The sequence below is a fragment of the Gadus macrocephalus genome, chromosome 22 (genome assembly GCF_031168955.1).
Source record: "Gadus macrocephalus chromosome 22, ASM3116895v1".
Classification (NCBI taxonomy): Eukaryota; Metazoa; Chordata; class Actinopteri; order Gadiformes; family Gadidae; genus Gadus; species Gadus macrocephalus.
Genome location: NC_082403.1, coordinates 14,528,841 through 14,542,652, shown reverse-complemented (window position 1 = coordinate 14,542,652; position 13,812 = coordinate 14,528,841). Strand labels below are relative to the sequence as shown.

The 13,812-nt window shown below is 46.2% G+C and overlaps 1 protein-coding gene across 1 annotated transcript; it reads left to right on the top strand.

The window, feature by feature from the left end:
* Positions 1-4,158: 4,158 nt before the first annotated feature.
* On the top strand, positions 4,159-8,943 carry tmem200b (transmembrane protein 200B). The gene is made up of 2 exons (XM_060043634.1): positions 4,159-4,624; positions 6,331-8,943. The coding sequence occupies exon 2, from the start codon at positions 6,379-6,381 to the stop codon at positions 7,639-7,641; it is 1,263 nt and encodes a 420-aa protein (XP_059899617.1). The 5' UTR covers positions 4,159-4,624; positions 6,331-6,378; the 3' UTR covers positions 7,642-8,943.
* Positions 8,944-13,812: the final 4,869 nt, after the last annotated feature.

Here is a 13,812-nt window from a genome sequence, read left to right as displayed (position 1 = left end):
TGCATGTGAGACAGACAGCATGTAAGACAGACATCACGTGAGACAGACATCATGTGAGACAGGCAGCATGTAAGACAGAGTGCATGTGAGACAGACATCATGCAAGACAGACACCTTGTCAGACACATCAGGATTGCAACACTGTAAACAACACACTGGTCTCTGAGGTCACCAGGGCTCTAAGGGGGCAGATTCCTGGCGTTCCAGCACACATCTCGCAATCTGGCACCCGGCATTCCAGGCATAGCAGCCCCCCCCCCCCCTCCCGCCGGAGAACACAGAGGCAGTATAGGTGGCGCACCTGCGCTCCATACTGGCAGGGCGAGCTTCCATCAACACCTGCCTCTTGTCCGAGAGAGGTGCACCTCCCCTGCCACCTACGCTGGAGCTACAAGTGGAGCTACTACCATTATTTCATTCAACAACTTGGAACCTGTGACCACCTGTCAATGAAGCTCTCGATTGAGTCTCATCGTTCTCATGTGTTGGTTGGTCATTGATCCAAATGCAGGAGCGCGATTTGACCCGATTTGAACCCAATCGAAACGTAAGAAAGCGGACCAGGCAAAAACCACTGACAGCAGTTGACTCATGAATCAGGACAGAAGCTAAAATCTTTCCTTAGTCATTTGTTATACTGTCAGGCGACATTCCTTTTTTTTTATTTTCCATATAGATAAACCATCAACCACATAGATAGTGTGTTTTTCCAGGAGTCTGACTGCTTGTGGGAAAAAACTGTTTGTCATCCTCTGGGTTTTGGCCCTTAGGCTTTGGTACCGCCTCCCTGACCGCAGTAGCTCAAACTGTTTCTGGTTGGGGTGGCTGGGGTCCCCAATGATTCGGAGGGCCTACCTGACACACCGGGCCTTGTAGGTTTCCTGGATGGAGGGAAGCTCACATCCGCTGATCCTCTCAGCTGTCCGCACTACCCTTTGCAGCATTTTGCGGTCGATAGCATCCAGCATAGCAACCATAGAATACCACCCTACACACTCAGGAGATTAATTATATTTAAATTATTATGACCATGGAGCCTGCATGGGTTTACATTTCGTTCTGTGTAGCATGGAAAAATCGGAGAAACACTCCCATTCAGAATGCATTGGTTTACATTTCGGTTAACCAATGCACGGTTATTTATATTTATTTATATTCAGTTTTTATATTCAGTTTTTGAGAAGGTGCTTCAAAAATGCCAAATTGTCTGCAATAATCCAAAATCCAATGGAAAAACCCGTTGGCTTGTCGTCAAGGGAACCCAGGGCGACGCTCACTTCCGGGTTGGCCAACATACGTCATCCCACTCTATACTGTAAAAACACATGTTCAAGTTGAATGATAATGCATAATAATAATAATAATACATTTAATTTAGAGGCGCCTTTCAAGACACCCAAGGTCACCTTACAGAGCATATAGTCATCATAAATCGTTAAAAAAAACAAGACATTGTGGAAAAAAATAAATAAATAAAATAAACATAAATGTATTCTTTATTCTGCCATAGTATTTAAGGGAATTTTTTTTATAGTCAAGCACTTTGAGTCTGCCTTGTGTATGAAAAGTGCTATATAAATAAAGTTGCCTGGCCTTGCCTAAAATTTAGTAATACATAATAGGATTCAGTGCAAACAGCCATGTGGTGTTGCTTCACTTGTGTTTGAAGATAGCTTTGTTCTGGATTTTTTAAATATGATCTGGAAGGGAGTTCCATTCAACTATGGCTCTAGTACTGTGGGTTATTTTGAGTTTGTTTGATTGACATACCCCCAGTTACCACTGGGGGTATGTCTGGTGGGGTATGTGGGCACATTTGAGCTACTGCAATTAGAAAAGTAATGTGTTACACTACTCTGTTAGTGCTAAAATTAATATTATTACAGTAATCATTGTAATCCATTCTGGACCCATCAGTAGACATGGTTTGCTCTATCTATCTATCTATCTATCTATCCATCTATCCATCTATCCATCTATCCATCTATCCATCCATCCATCCATCCATCCATCTATCTATCTATCTATCTATCTATCTATCTATCTATCTATCTATCTATCTATCTATCTATCTATCTATCTATCTATCTATCTATCTATCTATCTATCTATCTATCTATCTATCTATCTATCTATCTATCTATCTATCTATCTATCCATCTATCCATCTATCAAAGATATTGATCAACAGAATATTGTAGGAGCAGTACTATTAGACTTTATGGCTGCCTTTCATGTCATTGATCGTGGCTTACTATTGAAGAAACGTATGTGTTATGGCTTGACTCTATCTGCCGTAGCATGGATTGAAAGTTACCTCACCAATAGGACACAGATGGTTTTCTTTGACGGAAGCCTCTCAAATGCAAGACTTAAACAGTGTGGGATTCCATAGGCCTCTTCACTAGGACCACCGCTCTTCTCGATTTTTACAAATGATCATCCGCTTGTTTGTAAAAAAGCCTGTGTCTGTCTAGCTAAGCAGATGATTCATCACTCTATATGTCTGCACACACAGTTGAGGAAATCACCTCAGCCCCCAACAAAGAGCTGCATATGGTATTCAAATGGATCTCTGATAACAAACTTGTCCTGAACATATCTAAAACCAAGAGCATTGTATTTGGAACGTAACACACATCAAGCTCTAAACCCCCACTGAATCTGGTACTGGCCCCCTGGGGACAGGTCCAGCCCCTGATGTCTGGCCCCCTGGGGTCTGGTCTGGCCCCCTGGGGCCTGGCCCCCTGGGGTCTGGTCTGGCCCCGTGGGGTCTGGTTTGGCCCCGTGGGGTCTGGTCTGGCCCCCTGATGTCTGGCCCCCTGGGGTCTGGCCCCATGGGGTCTGGCCCCATGGGGTCTGGCCCCGTGGGGTCTGGCCCCCTGGGGTCTGGCCCCATGGGGTCTGGCCCCGTGGGGTCTGGCCCTGTGGGGTCTGGTCTGGCCCCCTGATGTCTGGCCCCGTGGGGTCTGGTCTGGCCCCCTGGGGTCTGGTCTGGCCCCCTGGGGTCTGGTCTGGCCCCCTGGGGTCTGGTCCCCTGGGGTCTGGTCTGGCCCCCTGGGGTCTGGTCAACACACAGGCTGGAGGGTGGTGTTCCCAGTTACCCAGTGGGGTAGTTACAGTGGAGGGTGGTGTTCCCAGTTACCCAGTGGGGTATAAGTGGAGGGTGGTGTTCCCAGTTACCCTCACATGTAATCCTCTCTGTCTCTCTGTTTGCAAAGGGTGGTTGCGAACAAACAGACTTGTCCCTGCTTCCCAGTGCACATTGTTTGTGAAAAAGACTTTCCATACTTTCAATTTGACACTAAATCAACCTGAATGCTCTGTTTATAGAACAAAGTTTAACATGACTGCCCGCTTCTGGTGAGCAAAGTCATGATCATCTTTCACATTCCCTTTCTTGTGTTTTGTGGTTTTGTTCTTGGATATTCACATGCATGTAGGTGTACTTATACATACTAGAACACGAATTCCAATTACTACCAGTAGATGGAGCACTTACTTAACAAACAAATCTTCTGCTCAGTCAATTACAAAAAGTCCCTTTGATTGTGAGCTTCTGGAAATTGACGCAACAAAGCTTTTCATTTGCAATTAATTTCCATGGTTGCTGAAATGTAATCGAAAATACGCTGAAACAGCGGCAAGAAATAAATGGTGGTTTAGTTTGTGGTATGTAGGCTACTGTTATCTTTCTGTGGCTCTCTCCCGATCTCTTTCAGTATTTATGTGTGAAATAATATTAACATATTGACGATATACGACTAGTGCTACTTTCTTTGCAGTTAATCACAAAAACCTACATTTAAAATATTAATGTCACATAAAGCTAATCTGTTGAAATGTAGATCATGTTGTTTCGGATGTGAGCAAATAGATACTGATATCTTCCCAACATGTGGTTGCATCCATGGACAGCCCTACTTTGCAATTGGGCAATTTTCAAAGGGCGTTAATAAAGTTTTGAAACTTTTATTTTGAAAATTCTGCAGGAACGTGACATTCCAGGGGAAATAAAGCTGCAGTGAATCCTATAACTTTTGGAAAGGGAGCAGAAGGGAGCATCATCTAACTGGGTTAGGTATGCTTAGATCCCATTTGATTACGTAATAACTGGTTTTGTAGAGGGGGGGGGGGGGGGGGGACCACGCTGGTCTCCTTGTCAAAGATGCTTATCCAACATCTAAGCTAAGTGCTCAGTGGAACCAAGGACAAAACCTCATTATTATGACCTATAACAGTTATGCCTGGTGCACTATTGATATGATCCGATATTTCAGGAAGGATCCTGAATGGTTGTTGGCCTAACCTCATTAATTCGCACCTTCAAAATTATATATAATTGTAGGCCTACTGTAACTGTAGTCGGGGAAATTATTTTTCATGTTCGTCCTCTTCGTCCCATTTTTGCACTCATTTCACAGCCTGATCTTTCTAGCCTACAGGTTGTTCAAAGGAGAATTACAGCAACGGCATCAACTATGAAGCTCCCAGTCCTGCAGGGCACTGTGAGTCCTTCAGCATCACCGCGTCCCGGTGCCCCCCGGTCCACCGTCACCATGTGAGCCCCCTTCCGACAGCAACACTCTGCACGCCGAACATCTCAGCAAGATGCTCCGCTAAGGTAAGTCCTTATCCTTGAGTTCTTACTCCTTGGTCCTTCCCCGTCCATCTGAAGGTAAAACGCCTAATGCAGCATTTGCGTCTTTTTCATGCGCGTCTCTTCGCGGATTGAGCATTGTTCGACTAACGCAACACACGTTTACATTTCAGGTTCTGATTGTATAGTTAGTAGTTGGCTCTTCGTTTTGTGTTCTTTCTTGGTTTTAATTTGGATCTCGCTTCAATTTGGCTAATTTCTGTAAGGATTTCAATTCTTAGACCTCTTAACAGAGTCCTATGTGTCTGTTGCATTGGCTTGGTTTCTTGTAGAAAAGAAAGGCATTCTTACAGAGCAACGAGTGGAAATGCTCCTGCGGTTCCACCCTGCCCTGGTCAACAGTCTTTATTAAAGCGAATATAATAACATAATAGTAACTTTGGGATTTTCAGATTATATTAATTCTATATTTTGTGTGTAGTCATTCATTGTCCGAATGCGACGAATCAGTCACCTCAATGAAATCTCAACATCATCTCGTTTACATGCAACACACATTTCGGATGAACACTGACTGATGGATAAACACATTTCGTCTTCTTGCTTGGCTTAGTGAAACTGTAACCTTTTTCTGAATGACTTTGTTGTTTTGGGCATAAGGTGATTAAATCTTATACTAGAGGTAACAGGTAGACTCACGCATGCAATCAGAGGCAGCTTCTGCTACAGTTCTTTATGTTGCTGCTTGTGGTAGGCTATCATCAGTAATGTTGTTCAGTACACATAGGTTAGTGTCCCATGGTTCTAATTGTAGTTCAATTGGATAGTGTTGCTGTTAAATAGTTGAACACAGTTTTGAAAAGGACATATGAAACTAACTAGGCCTACTGATGAGATGATCAAAGGTTCTCATCACACCTGACTCAGGCAATGAGTGCATCGGCATATCGTATATCTACACGACAACATCAAAAAGTTAAAGGCAAAATGAAACAGGCGATATTGTAGCCCTTAGAATCGTTAGCCAATTGGGTTTCATGCTGAGTTCAGGCCTAGATTTATTTTGAGTGCAACATTTATCCCTTGGGCTGGGCCCCTAATTAAATACCTATAAAGGAGGTGTCCTTGCTACCTATAGCATGTAGCTGCCCGCTACATATGACATGTTAGACCAAACAGCCATCTTGTGTTTCACTACGTTTCCTAGCCAATGTTTGTGTGTCCAGTTGGTTTGAAGCTGTTTTTTTCCATGACTCTGCCTTTTGTTTATGGTTCTGTGGGGAGGCTGATGAGAAAGGCACATGTGCACGTCTTACCCAGCTTTTGTTTTTTTAGCTTAGCGGGTTCACAGCTCGGCCCAACAGCCTGGGAGAGTTCTCACTTGTATTACTTTCAGCAGTGGTTATTGTTTGACATGAATGTGTGGTGAAGAGGACTAAAAAAGTTGTTTGTGCCTTTTCAAAAATGATAAAATGTGCATATCTAATTGACATATTGATGTGTTGTATCACATTGTGTGGAGACTGCAGTGGTAAAAAAATAGTTTGTTTATCACACCATCAAGACCTGCCACAATAGTCCCAGCGCTGTAAAACAATAGCAGCCGCTTTTGCTGTTAGAGCTCCAATGAACAGCACATTAAAACTGCGTCTGTGGGTTTTAATGAGCTGATATAAATGAGAAAGCGGTCATTATCCTTCTGTCATTAACTCGACTCTCCCTCGCTCCAGACCCCTCGCTGTGCTAGAACCTCCAGAGTCTCTGCCCCGACCCGCACCATGAAGACCAAAGGCCTGCCCACACTCTCCCCGTCCCACCAGACCCACAAGTCCCGCTTCAGCCTGCGGAGCAAGAAGAAGAAAGCGGGGGTCATCCGAGGCAAACTGCGCATTCGCTCCATCCCGGGGGCCTTCCTGGTGCTGGGGATCGTGGTGGTGGTGGTGGGCACGGGGCTCGCTGTGGCGGGCTACTGGCCGTACCGGATCTCCCGCGCTTCCATGCTGGGGCCCGGCGAGGCGGAGGGCGTCTCCAACACTCAGACGTCGAGCTGGAGCCTGGGAGCCAAGAGCTTGCTGACCACGGCCGGACTCATCCACAGCGAGCGCATGAAGCTCCTCGGCCCCGTCATCATGGGGGTGGGGCTCTTCATCCTGATCTGCGCCAACACGGTCCTCTACGAGAACCGCGACCGGGAGACCCAGGTGCTGCTGGCGCAGATGCGCAACGTCATCTGCTCCGTGTCCGCCGTGGTGCCCTCGGCGGAGCTGACCGAGATGGCCGTGACTAACTCCATGGCCAAACATTACCAGTGGGTGAGCACCCTGCCCGCCGCCCACCTCAACATCCTGTGTCTGCAGGCCAGCTCCGAGCCCCTGCTAATCACCAGGACTCAGCAGCAGCAGCAGCAGGAAGAGACGGCAGAGGGGAAATACCAGCGGGCGGTCCAGTGGACCCAGGCGCTGCACCACCAGGAGTCGGCCTCCACCCCCTCCCTTCACTCCTCCTCCAGCTCCCACAACTCCAGCGCGACGGACCTCACCTCCAGGCTCAACCCCGGGCGGGAGGCCGCCGCCGCCGCCGCCGCCGCCGCCGCCGTGCCTCCGGTCCGCCCGGCCTCCAGCTCACAGTACAGCAACTGCCTGGTGTCGGCCAGCTCCATGTCCACTCTGGAGGGCGAGGACCCCGAGGTGGCCACGCCCCGGCGCTGCCACAGCGTCAGCTACAGGACTAACCCCCGCGGGGCCCCGCTCCTGCGGGAGGGCGGTCGGGAGGAGCGCGGGGGGCCCAGGGCCTTGAGGAGGGAGGCCAGCCTGCAGGTTTACGTCAACGTCCCGGAGCAGTCACGGGGCCCGCCGCCCAGCGAGGGGAGGCCGAGCGAGGAGGAGGAGGCCCACCGCAGCTGGCCCCGGCTGGACCTGGGCTGCGGGAGGAGGTACCTGAAGCTGGAGAACAAGGAGGACTCTGTGGACAGGCTGCTGGATCAGATGGAGCAGCAGTGTTCTCCCTGGGACAAGAGCTTCGGCTCCGGGCCGTTCCAGTGAGGGGGGGGGGGGTGCATCATGGCCTCCCTTTCTCTCACGGTCAAAGGATTTATTTTTCTTCCGATTGCGCAGTCGTTGTTGAGGAAGGAGGAGTGCTTTTTATTTTTTTTTCCTGGGTATTCATGTCGCACTTTATTTGATATGACATGGAACCGCTGGAGCGCCGGATTTGAAATTGATGTCAATTCTATTCCTGAAGGGTGTATAGACACAACATACCGCCTTGGTTTAATCCATTGGATTTATCATTCTAACAAAGGCCTTGGTCTGAAAAAGGATTATCTGGATTCTCATTTTGATTTTGTATTTTTTGAAGGTGAACCGAGAGTCGAATTGTTTAGCAGTTTTGTCGGCAGTGCAGAAAAGTGACTTATCTCTTGTTGCTAAAGCAGTTGCTTGTTCTTCCAACACACCAGGAAGCCCGTTGAGAGGGGAAGAAAGGCCAGATTAAGGGACGGCTTCACTGTGCAATCCATTGAACACTAAACTACCTGGAGCTCTAGCCCGTACGGTGCTAACAGCTTCCCCAGATAGAGAAGAGCTTGTTTTCTATTGTTGTTGTTCCAGTTGGGAGTCCCATATTCTTAAAGCATTGCATGGTAGCGATGTACAGGATGTCACATCTTTATGCAACATGACCCAGCCACTAGGGCGAACGTTACAAGGGAAAATATTTGTTAATCTGTGGTAAGGAGAATTGTATGTTTTGTCCTAATCTTCCTATTCGCCATCTCCTTACAGCAGCTAGCATTAGCGCATTAGCGCTAATGTGTTAGCCACCTTTAAGTGAATTCTGTGTTTAAGCAGAGGGTCACTCCTGCTACAGCTCAGTACCAACATAACGTACTGGAATGGATAACTGCGTTGTGTGTGTGTGTGTGTGTGTGTGTGTGTGTGGAGGGGGGGGATGTGGCGATCAGCATTCTTGCATGCATGTGAAACCACGTAGAGAACAGGAGGTTGGATTCCGGGATGATGAAAGCAAAAAGGTTTTTCCAGAGCCCGACTGATATTGTTTTTGATATTGATACTGGTATCAGTGTATAAGCGGTTGTATATGTCAATACAATACAATATACAGTATATGTCATGCAATGTAAAAAAAAAAATTATGTCTCACAAATAATATCATTGTGTAACCCAGGCTATATTTTTGACCATTGCCTAATTACGGAGTATTATTGACGACAATTCCATTTCCAAAGAAATCAGCTAAAATATAATATATATATATACTGCATCAAATATTCAACCATTGGTAACGAGGTTCAGTGGGGTGCTGAACTGAAAGGGGTCCTCCATTTGGCCAAATAAGAGCGATTTATTTTTGTACTGCAAACATTTGCCCACCTATGAACATCAGATACTTTTTTCTTTTATCCCCAAACATCATCGTGTTTAATTTGTTTGTAAATGTCAGTATCAGCCGGGCTCGTGTCACCCCCACCACCCCCACATACTGTGTTGTGCGTACCAGTCCTCAGTGTTGTTGTCGTGTACGTTGTGTTTTGACGGTTTGTCTTCTCAATGTATTCCAAGCAATAGAAGCTCTCCTTTAACCCAACGATCAATGACTTTGAAATGTCTTTGAAAGTCTTGTGCAGACCACCAAATTAAACATTGTCATGCCAAAGTATTCGCCACATTTCTTTGACACTAAAGACCCCCCCCCGGACACTAAATCATCTGCTGCTCCAGTACAAACACTTTGTTATCATGTCACGATTAATCCACCCAAGGGTAAAGACGTGCAACACGTGTCCTCTTGCTGCGGTGAATAGTGAGGAGCCCTAATCCACAGCAGGAGGGAACATCTTGTCATGTTCCTCCCTCTGTCTCACAGTGCCCTCCCGCCTGACTCGCGAGCACTGTGGTAGAGGCAGCTGTGTGGTGATGTTCACAGGCTCATGGCTCCCGATGCTAGTATTACAAACTCCGATACATCCAATGATGGAGAGGAAGCACTGTACGTGGACCGAGGGGGGGGGGGTTAGGAGGGCATTGGTTTTTCAATGATTTAAATGTATTATCATATATGTATCGTCTTCTATTCTTAAGAAACACATGCATGTTAAATTAAATTGAATATGGGCAAAACCAAAACATGTCAACCTAAGAAATGGTTCTGCTGGCATCGGGTGGGCTCAGCTGCCATAGTTTTTAGACCAGCTTTGACCAGACTACTTCATCATCGCTTGTCCCTTGAAATGCGGATTCCTTTTCTATTATGTGGGCCCATGAAATGAAAAGTGTATTACCTGATGCCAGGTAAGGCGTGATTCGTCACCCAAGCGGAGCAGCTGTCATTGTTCCTCGGTTCCCCTGAAGTGTTTGGAGACTTGGGGGAACCCTGGAGCATTAGCTTCACGCTGGGGAAATCCTTTGAAAGGAAACGGTTAAGCTTCTATAAAGGCAGCTTCCGCTCTTCCACTGCTGTCCCTATTGCTGTGATCCTGGGCTGTGGTGGCGATGAGGTGCGACGTATATCCTGCCCAGAGAAGGGGACCTGTGTCCGTTACTCTGGCAGACTGAAGGGAACCATGGGCCACCAAAGACTAGCCCGCAGCGACGTCTACTCTTAGCATAGAGCTTTATTTGGCTATTTCAGAAGGGCATTCCTCTGATGTATGTTTGCTAGCATCAGCGTATGTAGGATGCTGGCCAAGCATATAATGGTGCCACCGTGTGTGTGTTTCTCACATCGTATTGGTCAAATATGAAGGGCTTATAAATATGAACATTTGTTTTTATTTGCAAGCAGTTCAGGGACTTAGATAGTTTTGCTTTGATATTATAATTAATTTACTTCACGGCAACCATCAGAAATTATTTCCATAATTAGATTTGCCTTAACCGCATCAAAAATCCTCCCGGCTCAATGAGGCCCAGCGTCCTGTCCTGATCGGCGTGGGCACTCATATATTCTGCAGAAAGTCAACTTTATTTATTCAATGCAGTACTTGGTACATCTCAGTACGCGAGCCGTTAACCTGTGGGATTTGCACATAATGGGTATAATGGGTCTTGTTGCTGACGATTGACAGAAACAGAGTCTTCTGCTGTCAAGAAGTGTTTCCCTGTAGATCCTAACTTGATAGGGAGTATCTACAGTGTGACCGTCTGTTCTCTTCCTGTCGTCTGGGGTCGGCTTGGCTCAGGAGGCAGAGCAGTTGTCTTGTAACCGAAAGGTTGCTAGTTCGAGTGTTTATGTGCCCCTGAGCAAGACACTTAACCCTAACTAAGCTCCTGACGAGCTGGCTGTCGCCTTGCATGGTTGACTCTGTCATCGGTGTGTCAATGTGTGTATTATTAACCGATGTCGCTTTGGATAAAAGCATCTGCTAAATGCCCTAAGTGTGTGTGTGTGTGTGTGTGTGTGGCACACAGAATAGTGTTACACAAAATGAGTAAATCAATTTGTCTTCTTCGCAATGGTCCCCTGGGACCCTTGAGTTGCATGGGTCAGCCCTTTGTCACGGGTACAGGCTGAAAGGCTTCCCATGATGAAAGCAGACACAAGTAGATGGGATGACAATGTATGTCAAAGGAAACTAGTTTCCCAAGCCAGTTATTCTATCACAGACATGATTGAATAACTCATCAACTGCAATTAGTGAAAATACTCAAGACAACAAATCAAATGAAAGGCATTTGTGACCAATTAAAACGATTCATTTTAAATACATTCAACACGACAATTGTCATTCATAATTGTTAAAAATGAGTTGATTGTGATTGGTCAGGGCGTGTTGAGATGCTGTGTAAACTGACCTGATCCGTGTGCAGGTGATTACACAGAGAGCTACTGGCCACCACAGACCTCCCTCCAGCAGTCACAGATGAAACGCTGCAGCTCGTCCACACTAGAGGAGAGCCACGATAGTCATGTGTGTTGCTATAGTGAGGGGTCACCTGTGATATGCAGGTTAACTAAAGGAACAATTTGCCAAATTACACATTGAGCCTCACATTAGGGTAGTGCTGCTGGGAAAGAGCTTCTCAACAATGTAGTTTAGCTTTTCGATATATAATCATTGCATTGATTAAGTTGATAATAGGTGCAGATGTCGGTGAACGACTCGGTTAAGTGAAGTGGAATTTATCTGCAGCAGGCAGGGAGAAGCTGTTCGCTCACACTGAATATTCACCTCTGCTCCCAGTCCAGGGAGGGGCGAGAACAGTATTTAACGGCCAATTGGTCCCCACTGGAAGATAAACTCACTCCCAGGCCTTTTCGTCTCCTGACGGAAAGCATGGACGTGGATGTCCCCCGTCGGGATTATTGGTGAGATGGAGGGCTTTCAGGAACACGGGTTTAGCGGCGACAGAGCGAATTCCGACATCTGTTCCCATTCAATGTTTTGTGACGGTTTTGCTTTGAAAGAATTCTGAGCCGCAAAACTCTTATTTATTTATCCTTGTCGTTTGTGATGTTCTTGGTTTTGATGTCCCTATTCGTCTCGCTGTGGGGCCTGTTGACTGTACACAGCTCACAGAGAGTGCAGCGCTACCGGGCCAGCGCGACCACTCGTGAATCGTGATCCTCTCAGCCGTGGGATAAGTCACACTGGTGAAGATTCACGCGCTCTGAAGTACCGTAGTTTTTCCCTATTGTCATTCCAATCTCAACACTGCGTCACCCTTTTTAAATCTTTAAAATAACCCTGAGCTACGTTTTCTGTAGTCCAACACAACAAACTCTGCTCTCTCTAGCCGGCACCTCACCATTCCATCAGACCTTTCTACAACTTAACTCCTGAGAGACTTCTACTTCAGCGAGTCTTCCTCAGACGCTGTAACAAACAGACCGTCATCAAGCAAAAGTGCAGAAGCTAGCTTTATTTCTCTGATCCCGTCCACAATGTTAGAATATAATGGGGGCCTGCCAGCGGCAGAGAGCCATTTAAGAGGACTCTCATTGACGGGGTGCTGTCGCCCTAAAGGATTACTCTGCAGCGCGTTCTGCGGATTACAGATCAGCGTTCTCACTCCAGCTGCACGTTTCCCTCGCTGTGCACTTTCAGAAGTCACATCTCACTGAGCCGATACCAAACAGCTCAAGGCCCTGACACACTGGCCCCACGGTCGGCCATCCGACATGTGGGGGGTCCTCGGTGAGTGTCGTGGGCCCTAGTTCCTGCGGTGTGTCGACCCCTGTCTGGGGATTTCGGCCGATTCGCCATGTTGAATAGGAGATGTCACATTATCGCAATCAACATTTTTATATAATATTTCTTGAATATTTTGTGTGAAACGCAACAAAAAAGTACACGTTATGGTGCATTTTCTGGTTGTGGCCAATGACGGTTTGGACAATGATGTCCAACAACATTGCAAGTGGGCTTGTTGTTAACACAACCAAACTCTACGTTTAATCACACAAAATTCAGTCGTGGTAATGAACTTTTCTAATACGTTGATAATAATGATAACGTGATAATAGATAGAAATGTTCTTTGAGACCGTAGAGGTGCTAGAGATTGAGAATCAATTGGTTCTCAAAAAATAAATAAATATTGGCATTTATTAGCAGTAAAAACAAGCTCCTGTTGTTATCCCAACAGACCATTGTAGCTCACCATAGTAACTGCAATTAAAGTAAGCAGTAAAGTGCTAAAGACATAAAAATCTTGCCAAATTGGTATTGGCAAGTACATCTGTTTTTTATTTGCTTAATTTTCAGTAGTATTAAATTGTGCCCTTTCAGAGTCAGGGATTTTGAATGTTTCACAAAGCCCAGAGTCATTCTTTAATGACTACATGTATTGTTCCCCATACACTTTTGATACCGTTTTGGGGGATTAAATCTACATTTTCCACTGATGACGCTAACTCTAATTGCCCTCTAAGTCCCCATGTTCATGCTTTATTGTCAGTACAGCTCAGTATTTCAAAAGGACTTCGAATCCCCAAGTAGATATACACCCAGCCTCCTTCTATTTGACCTTGACGTCGTGGACCATATAGTAGGAGCCAGAGGCATCACGCCTGCATTAAACTTGACGAGGAAGATGTTGGGTTACATCAGTGAGATGACAGGAACATGCTCAGCGTAGCATCCTGCCTCCATGGGGTCATGTATTCTGATGCTCTTCAAATGCGGCTACTGATTTCTACACATGTTATGAATTCTTAATAGCATGTTCTACTATTTTTGTAGCAATGTATGTC